Source organism: Miniopterus schreibersii (genome assembly GCF_964146895.1).
Source record: "Miniopterus schreibersii genome assembly, chromosome: 19".
NCBI classification, from domain to species: Eukaryota; Metazoa; Chordata; class Mammalia; order Chiroptera; family Miniopteridae; genus Miniopterus; species Miniopterus schreibersii.
The window spans coordinates 34,572,820-34,582,699 of record NC_138119.1 but is presented as its reverse complement, the minus strand read 5'-3'; the positions used below and the strand labels follow the sequence as shown (position 1 = coordinate 34,582,699).

Genomic DNA, 9,880 nt, shown 5'->3' with positions numbered 1-9,880 from the left:
AGCTCTGATCTGTGCTGGGAGAAAAAGTTTATGAGGACAGTGAGTCTACAAAGAGTGGAGGTGGGGGCTGACCTAATACTGCCTTTCCTCACACAGAGTCTGTACAGTCTAGGAAGACTCCCCTGAGAAAGTGATCTTTGAGTTGAGCTATGAGCAGGAGGGGGTGAGGAGTGGAGAGGGCCAAGAGCTCTCCAAACCGAGGGAACTATGCAGAGACCTTGGACAGGAAGACGCTTTGCATATTAGAGGAACTGAAAGCATATCCACTATGCTAATGAGATCTAGTGAGACTAGAATGAGAGATGATATTAGAAGGCAGACCAAAGTCAGACTGCATAATCTTGTAGGCCATGCCAATGATTGTGATCTTTACCCTAAGAAAGCTATTTCAGGAAATTGGGCAAAAGTTTAGGGTGGTGGTGGAGATGGAAATGTAGACAAGGGCACACATTCAAGAGCTATTTCAAAAGAGTAAAATTGTGAAGAGTTGCTGATGGATTGAATAAAAGGAGTGAGGGAGAGGGAGGTGCCAGGGTGCTGCCCAGGTCTGATCACCAAGGCCAGGACCTTTCCTCACCATGATCCGAGGTTCTGATCATTATGTGTCTTTGCTCTTATTTTCAGTGTGAGCAATGGGGAGCTGGCTGTCTAGGTGTGCACTGGAATCTTGTCTCTGTTCTTTAACATAAAGGCTCATATTTGGAGAGTGAATGAGTGGAGTTTCAGAGAAGAAAGTGAGCAGACAGAAAGGCCAACCAGGCAAGAAGAGTGAAAGGTGGGCCTGGAGCATTGGGTAGGTGTGTGTGTGTGGGGGGGGGGGGGAGGCGAGAGCAGGAACTATGACGGAAAGAAGGGCTGGGGAACATTGAGATGAAAGGATCGTGCGATATGAAAGCCCTAAAAAACCTGAGCCACTTAAATGTAAATCATGGAACCATAAAAATCCTAGAAGGAAACATAGGCAGTAAAACCTCATACAGCTCTAGGAGCAATATTTTTGCCCATATGTTTCCCAAGGCAAGGGAAATAAATGAAAAAAATAAAAAAATGGGACTACATCAAACTAAAAAGCTTCTGCACAGCAAAATAAACCATCAACAAAATGAAAAGGGAACCCACTGTATGGGAGAACATATTCATCTGATGAGGGTTAATCTCCAAAATATATAAAGAAGTTATACAACTCAACACCAGGAAGACAAACAATCCAATTAAAAAAATGAGGAGAGTACCTAAGTAAACACCTCTTCAAGGAAGACATACAGATGGCCAATAGACATATGAAAAAATGCTCAACATCACTAATCAGCAGAGAGAGGCAAATTAAAACCATGATAAGATATCACCTCACACCTGCCAGAATGGCTGCCATCAACAAATCAACAAAAAAACAAGTGCTGGCGAGGGTGTGGAGAAAAGGGAGCCCTAGTACACTGTTGGTAGGAATGCAGGCTGGTGTAGCCACTGTGGAAAACAGTATGGGGTTTTCTCCAAACATTAGAAATGGAACTGCCATTTGATCCAGTGATCCCACTTCTGGGACTACATCCTGAGTATTCAAAAATATTAATACAAAAGGATATATGCACCTTGTGTTCACAGCAGCATTATTTACAAGAGCCAAGATCTGGAAACAGCCGAGGAGCCCATCAGATGACAGATAACAAAGCTCTGGGACATTTATACAATGGAATACTATGTGGCCATTAAAAAGAAAGAAATCTTACCTTTTGAGATAGCATGGAGGGACCTGGGGATTATTATGCTAAATCAAATAAGCCAGTCAGAGAAAGACAAATGCCATATGATCTCATCTAATGAAGATAAACTGACGAACAAAATACAAACAGAAGCATGAATACATGACACAGTCTCAGCACTGTCAGAGAGGTGCGGGGAGAAAGGTACCGGACGAAAGAAGGTGAAGGGATTAGCCAAAGACCATCTGTGTATAACCTGTGGACACAGACAACAGTGTGGCGGTGGCCAGAAGGAAGGGGGACAGGGCTGGGTGGTGAAGGGCAAATGGGGGCGAATGGGGACATCTGTAATAGTGTCAACAATAAAAATAAAGAAAAATAAAATAAAAATTGCACACTAAAGAATCTGAGCCAGCCCAGTCCTATACTCTCAATGTACAACTGCGAAAATTAGTTTCACTATTTGCATTTTATTATAAATGTGATACTTGCACTTGCAGAAATTTTGCAAGGCATAAAAAGTGCAGAGCACAAAAAAATCACCCCAAGTCTTTCCTCCTAGAAGCACCCACTGCTAAGTCACAGTCTTTCCTCCTACTTTTTTTTTTCCTTTGCATTTTTAACACGGTTGGAGTTATACCATAGATCCAACTTTATGTCTCGTTTTTAAAACTTTATAGATTTAGACAAGCTGGTTGTGAAAAATACTGGAGTGGTGGTTTCAGGACTCCTTGGGCCCCGACCATGGCCCCTGGCAGCTCAAGCAGCTAATGGTGAGGCAGAGCATCTGGCAGGTGAGAAGGGGATGCCTGGGACGCCCTGGGAGGAAACCTGGGCCGGGGAGGAGTCTGTTCTGCTCGCGCTCGGGACCGCGAGCGGGTCAAAGGTGCCGCATCCAGGGCCCTGCGCGTGGCGGCGGGGGCGGGGCGGGGCGGGGCGGGGCGGGGCGGGGCGGGGCGGGGCGGGGCGGGGCGGGGCTGGGCGGGCAGGGGGGAGGGGGGAGAAGCCCGAGCCAGAGCTGGGAGCCTGCGACATGGAGTGCTGGCCGGTGCTGCTGCTCTGGGGGCTCCCCCAGATTTGGGGACGTTCTGCGGGTGAGTGGAGCGAGGGCGCCTGTGCGTGCGTCTGGGGGACAGCGAGAGGGAGCCCGACTGGGCAGGGGGGCGATGCTCGATGGGGGCGGGTGGACAGGCTCCTGCCTTTCGGAAACGCAGCCTCGGCTCCCGGCTCCGCGGAGTGCGGGGGGGCACCTGGCTGGAGACGTCCCCCTCCGCCCAAGCCCATCGGTTTTGTCTTCTCCCCCTGCCCCGCAGCCCCGGGCCCCCCCGACCCCCCGCCGCGCCCCTCCGGCCTCCCGGCACCCGGCGCGCAGAGCAGCCCCCGCCTCCGCTGCCTCCAGACCTCGGCCTTCGCCAACCGCAGCTGGGCGCGCACGGACGGCTCGGCGTGGCTGGGGGCGCTGCAGACCCACGCGTGGAGCAACGACTCCCGCGCCATCCGCTTCCTGCAGCCCTGGGCCCGGGGCACGTTCAGCGACCAGCGGTGGGAGACGCTGCAGCGCGTGTTCAGGGTGTATCGACGCAGCTTCGCCAAGACCGTCCAGGAATTCCTCCAGATGCTGCACATAGACTGTGAGCCGGGGGCGGGGGCGGGCAGCGACCCAAGGGGAGGCGGCGGAGGCCGAAGCCCAGTTGGGAAACTCTGGCCTCATGTGATGGGATTTTTCTCATTTCCACTTCTGCCAAAAGGGGCCCAGCCTCTGACTCCTCAAAATATCCCCTATTCGTCCTGCTCTGGGTCAGCCACTCTTGTTTCCCTGAACTTTGGGTGGTATGACCCTCACACCAATTTCTTCCAATCTGTTAAACCCTTCTTTGACCTCCATCCATTCCTCTCCTTAGATCCCTTTGAGATCCAGGTGTCTGCGGGATGTGAGGTGCACCCTGGAAGCCCTTCAGAAAGCTTCTTCCACGTAGCATTTCAAGGAAGAGATGCCTTGAGTTTCCAAAGAAATTCTTGGGTGCCAGCCCCAGATGCCCCACATTGGATGGAGACGGTCAGCAAAGTGCTCAACAGGGACCAAGGGACCAGGGAAACAATACAGTGGCTCTTCAATGACACTTGCCCCCAACTTCTCATAGGCCTCCTTGAGGCAGGGCAATCAGAACTGGAGAAGCAAGGTCAGCCTGGGGCTTCATCTGGGTTTTTCCATTCCAGGGCTTACATTCCTTTGAGCCTTGGAAGAGAAAGGCTCAGGAGGGGCTGGATAAGGCATGAGGGTGTTTATTTATTCCACAGGTATTAATTGAGCATCCTTTGGGTTCCACGAATTCAGTTAAATAAACGCTGGGGTCAAACAGGATCTTTGCTTGAGGGGGGAATGAGAAGACATTAACAACGAAAGCAGTGCTTGAACGTGTTACGTGTGTTACAGTTGAACACAGGGCGGTGTAGTATAGACAGGGATGTTGATAGACCAGGGAAGGCTCTCCTGGAGAAGCTAACACAAATGGATTGCAATTCCGAGAGCCGTCATTTCCAGAGGTGCGACTGTGGGAGGCATGAGCCTGCTCTGAGGCCCAGAACCTTTAGTGCAGTCCTCACTTTAAGGTGCCCCATTCCCTTGTTGGATACAGTGAAGCCGGAGGCCTGGCTGTCCAGTGGCCCCCCTCCTGGTCCTGGCCTTCTGTTCCTGATATGCCATGTCTCGGGATTCTACCCAAAGCCTGTGTGGGTGATGTGGATGCGAGGTGAGCAGGAGCAGCCAGGTACTTCGAAAGGTGACGTCCTGCCCAATGCTGATGGGACGTGGTATCTCCAAGTAACCCTGGATGTGGCCGCTGGGGAGGCAGCTGGCCTGACTTGCCGAGTGAGGCACAGCAGTCTAGGAGGCCAGGACATCGTCCTCTACTGGGGTGAGAAAGAACTGGGGCCCAGCTGGGAATGGGAGGAAATGGTTCTGAAGCATGGAGGGAGGGGGACCAGGGAAGGGGTGAGAGTGGACAAGTGCAGGATAGACGAGTTTCTGAGATGAGGCCCTGACCAGGATGGAAAGGAGGGGATTCCGGCTACAGGAAGGAGGGGACTAAAGTTCTCAACTCAAAAAGCATTGAGCCACGGTGTTCCATATGCAAGAAAAATGAGACTAAAATACTCACAGTTTCAGAAGTAGGTGGCAAATGAAGAATCCCAGAAGATTTGTTCCTCAGGAGAGGAGCTGGGAACATTTGAAGGCAGGATAACAGATAGCTATGGTTAACCAACTGCCTCTTGTTTGTGGGCCGAGCACTGCACACAGCATGTCATACAGTCAGCTCTCCTTTGAAGGAAGTATTATTCTCACTTTATAGATAAAAAATTGAGGCTAAGCTCGGTCAAGTTAACTGCCCACAATCTCATTGTTAAACAGAGGATGAGCTGGATTTAGACTCAGGTCTGCCTAGCTGAAGAATCATTCCCTTCCCTGTATGCTGTGCTACCATAAACTGAAGGGAACTGAATTACGTATGTGCAGACCCTGAGAACAGCTGGGCCATCAAAACTTCAGGGGAATACAAGTGGCCACTTTAAATGGAAGAGGAAATAGCACCTGGCATCCTCGCATGTGCTTAGACCAGTGACTTGAATAGGGAGGAATCTTGGGCTGAGACACCTCTCGTGTTCCTGACGCAGGGAGCCACGGGCGTGCGGGCTGGATCATCAGGGTGGTGCTGGTGTCGCTGACGTTCCTCCTTCTGGTAGGCGGAGGCTTAACCTTCTGGTTTAAGAAGTACAGGTAAGTCGTCTTTTTCCACCTCTTCCTTTCCTCAACCTTTCTCCCCATTTACTGTCCCTTCCATTCCCTCTTCCACTTTTCTTAATGGTCTCTGTCTGTTCTCTCACAGCTCTTATCAGAACATCATCTGACTGTCCTCACCAAACCTGTCTGGAACTGAGGCTCTCAAGTCCTTGGGAATTGAGGATGAAAGAGAGGCACCTCGATCAAGCAGGGAGCAATCATAAGACAGCTCTCATCACACCCCTTTAATACGTTAAGAGAATTTAAGTATACTACCTGTTTATAAGCCCACATGGTTCTTAAAAACAGAAGTGCAAATTCAGATACCTACCAGGAACAGGCAGATAAGGGCCGGGTATAAAGGCATCTGTGGTCATTGTTTGAATGCTGGAATCTACAGTGAACTGGAAAATACTTGTTCTGGCCAAAGGAAGCAGGTCCAGCTGCTTGTCAAATATAAAGTAAGACCCTGGGTTGGCTGTAACCTACATTTTTCAAGAAAAGTGGAAGTCTGTCCTAACTGGTTTGGCTCAGTGGTTGGAGTGTTGCCCATGGACTGAAGGGTCTCAGGTTCAATTTTGGTCAAGGGCATGTACCTCAGTTGCAGGCTCGATCCCCAGCCCTGGTTGAGGGTGTATGGGAGGCAACCAGTTGGTGTGTCTGTGTCACATTGATGTTTCCCTCCCTCCCTCCCTCCCTCCCTCCCTCCCTCCCTCCCTCCCTCCCTCCCTCCCTCCCTCCCTCCCTCCCTCCCTCCCTCCCTCCCTCCCTCTCTCTCTCTCTCTTTCTCTCTCCCTTCCATTCTCTCTGAAAAGCAATGGAAAAAAATATCCTCAAGTGAGGATAAAAAAAGAAAAGTAGAAGTGTGGATTTTTATGTGAACATACCTGATGTTAAAATGCTGACTCAAACGTCTACAAAGTTTGGAGTGCGGCACTCCAAATATACCTCTGCTAGTTAACAACAGCCTGGGGCTTTCAGTTTGTGTCTGTTATACAAAGTTTGTCGTGAATGTCATGTTGGCAGTTTTAGGACATAGTTTCTATTGTGAACTTGGATTATAAAGAGGGATATTTTGTCTTTAAAAGAAAGTGAGGTCATAAGAAACAGAGGTGTCTCAGGCTTTTACTTGATATAACTCTGGGTAGGGATATTTCTTTCAAATGGGCAGTCATTTTATTCAGACTGGAAGAAGACAGTCATGGAGATAGATATCCTCCAAACAGGTTCCCTTATAGCTATAAAATAAGATAATACACAGAAAGGGCTGAACGCGCCTGGGCAAGCATGAGGTGTAGTGATGCCTCTCCAGCTGTCTGCTCTATTCTTAGAGGAGGGAGCAGGAATCTTAGAGGAACAACACACCTTTCTGATGCCAAGAAATGAAAAGATCAAGTTAAAATCTATTGGCTATCAGGGAAGGAATCTCTTGGCACTCAAGGGCCTTGAACATCCAGAACAAGAGTGACTAAACTTTTGAAGAGTCTTTGCTAGAGGAAATTGAGATTTGGCATCTTCTATGCTGGACTTGCAGGTCGAACCTAGAATGTGGGTGAAGATCCTGCCAGCTTCTAAATCAATGGTTCCCAAGTTGTTGTTTCCTGACCAGCAGCCTTAGCATCACCTGGAAACTTGCAAATTATTTTGGGCCCCACCCCAGAACTAATAAATGAGAAATCTTGGGAGTGGGGCCCAGTCATCTGTGTTTTAACAATCCCTTAGGTATTCTGATATTCAGCTAAAGTTGGAGAACCACTGTTCTTAGGCATGTGTAATGCTGTGCAACAGATTTCTCAGAATGCTTAGTGAAAATATTGGCTTGGGGTTAGTCAAAGAAGGTCATGGAAGAAGGGGAATTTGAAGCAGAACTTAGAGAACCAGCAAGTGCATTGGATCAGGTGACTGGAGTTCTAGGCTTTAACTCAGTTCCCTCCTGTGCCAAATGAGGATGATAATGTCTGTCCTGCTTACACCACTGATCAAATGTTTATGTACCCCCAAATTCATATGTTAGAAATCCATATAAGCAAGATGATGGTATTAGGAGGTGGGGCCTTTGGGAGGCAATTAAGTTGCGAGGTCTGAGCTCTCAAATGGAATTAGTGCTGTTAGAGAAGAGGCCCCTTAACCCCTTCACCACGTGAAGATGGCAGAAGATGCTGTCTAGGAAGCAAGAAGTGGGCCTTCACCAAACATTGAATCTTCTGGCCCCTTGATACTGGACTTCCCAGCCTCCAATCGGTGGAAAATAAATTTCTATTGCTTATAAGCTACCCAGTCTGTGGTATTTTGTTAAAGCAGCCCAAATAGACAAAGACAGATTTTTCTTCACAGGCTTGTTGTGGGAAACAAATGTGTAAAATGTGTGGCAATCTATAGTGTCTTCAAACATGTGTTACCTGCTACTGTTTTTGGTACCACACTGCCCTTAGGAGATGCTCTTCAGCTTAGCTTTCTCAAGCAGTGTCAAGTTTGTGAACTTATCCCATTGGCCTTTTACATTCTTAGGCCCTTCTGAAATCTTTCTGGAAATGCTTCAGCATGAATTTATGGTAGCTCTGGTTCATTTTTAAGCAATTTTGATTTATTTTGAAAATGAAGTTATATCTCTCCAGGAAATTCTGTCTTCTTTTTTAAAATACTCAGTTCTTATCATCTCAGAAAATCTAGAAAATTCATTTTAAAATGTTAATATTCTGTGTATGAATATTGTGTTCATTATTGAGTGCTGTGCTGATAGTCACTTTATTTCCATTCAGCTCTAAATTTACCTTTCGTTATATACTCAGTGATAATGGATGGAATTCCTTATTATTTCTCCTTTAAAGTGAGCACAATGTAAAGCTTTTACAGTAGGGGGCCTTGGAGAGACACTGCAGGAAGAGGGGCTCTCCTGCATTTACCAGCTACTGCTTGGTAGGTTAGCAGAGTGGGTGTGAAGGCGTACTGCATGTGGAATGCTGTCCCAGCCATGTGCCCAGAGCTCATGGGCACTCGGTGACCTTGCTGCCTCAGCCTGGCAATGACCTTTTCATAGTCCTCTTGTTATGGGAAGTGGCACTCCAAAGGCTTCCTGATCCTCCTGGTGCCCATCTCCTCTATAGACCCTCACCTGGCCTGTGCCTAGTCCACCTGCTGACCCGAGGTTTCCACTGAGCCTCACTCTCTGTGCAGGCCTCTGCCTGAGGCCTAGAGGGTAGCTCCAGCTTGTCCAGTAACTGCAGACCAGCTCTGGCCCAGACAAACCAGAGATTTTCTCTGCTACCCAAGGAGCTAAACTACACCTTCCTCAGTGAGGTCTGCATTCCAGTCAGGGAAGTTTCTTCTTCCTTGGATATTCTCCTTCAGCCCTAGAGTTCCATGTAGGGCTTTCTCGTATCTAATAATAATTTTCCTATTATAGTTTATAATTCAGCTTCTCTGTTTAGCTTACTGTGTGGTTTCTATTTCCTGATTGGACTCAAATGGATACATGTACGTAGGAATTGGAACTTTTCAGAGCTTACTTGAATTTGCTTTTGCTTTTCAGTTTATGGCATGGAGTTGACCCACTCTGCTGTGTAGTGTAGCTCTTCCTCCAAGAGCTTAGATTTGATGATGTTCTTTGCCAAAACCATTCTCACTTTTGATTTTCACTTTCTCCTTTTAGTCACTGCGGTCTCTGTTGTTTAGGATGTAAATGAGAGGAGTGCCAGTGTGAACTGGGACTGGCTCAGACAAGCTTTCTGTTGGTTATTTTCTGTTTGTGCTGTGCAGTGGCTCAGCCCTGGCTCTTCTGGACTTCCTTCTGGGCCAGACCTCTACTCTCAGGCCACACATAATTTCTCATTCTCACATCCCACTCCCAGATTCTCTTGTCCCTTTGAGCTTTCTTTATCGTCTGTGTTCATGATCATCTCTTATTTCCAACTTGGTTCCCGCTCTGAGATCTGGCAATGGGAAAGCTCTACTCTCTTCAACTTATTTTATTTAACTCTGTCTGAGTCTTGGCAAGACTTGTAGCTTTCTTGATCTTACTGAGCCAGCATTTTCTTGAGCTCTTACTGAGCTTCCACATTTTTGTCTCCCTGCATTTCACCCTGCAGATAACATTTTTGCTTTTTTTTTTAGTAAAAATTAGAGTTATCCAGTAGTGAAACTTTCATCTTTCCTCCTTCCCTGACTCAAAGGGTGATTTTCTGCTAATCTCGTCTTCAGAAGAGATGTTCATCTTTGCTAAGCCTCACCTTTCCAGCTGGGCTTTTCTGGCATAGATTTGGGGCTTATGCCCAATGTCTCACCACCCAGAATCTCCTTACCTTTTGCGTTCTAGTACTCCAAGATTGCCCTTGAAGTTAAGAAAAGAAAAGAATAGCCCTAGCCAGTTTAGCTCAGTGGTTAGAGCATCGGCCGTTGGACTGAA

At 47.8% G+C, this 9,880-nt stretch overlaps 1 protein-coding gene across 1 annotated transcript; it reads left to right on the top strand.

The window, feature by feature from the left end:
• The first annotated feature begins 2,720 nt into the window (after nucleotides 1–2,720).
• CD1D (CD1d molecule) lies at nucleotides 2,721–7,747 on the top strand. Its single transcript, XM_081120468.1, has 6 exons — nucleotides 2,721–2,794; nucleotides 3,014–3,331; nucleotides 3,602–3,880; nucleotides 4,337–4,615; nucleotides 5,373–5,475; nucleotides 5,585–7,747. The coding sequence occupies exons 1-6, from the start codon at nucleotides 2,734–2,736 to the stop codon at nucleotides 5,604–5,606; spliced, it is 1,062 nt and encodes a 353-aa protein (XP_080976594.1). The 5' UTR covers nucleotides 2,721–2,733; the 3' UTR covers nucleotides 5,607–7,747.
• The last annotated feature ends 2,133 nt before the right edge of the window (nucleotides 7,748–9,880 follow it).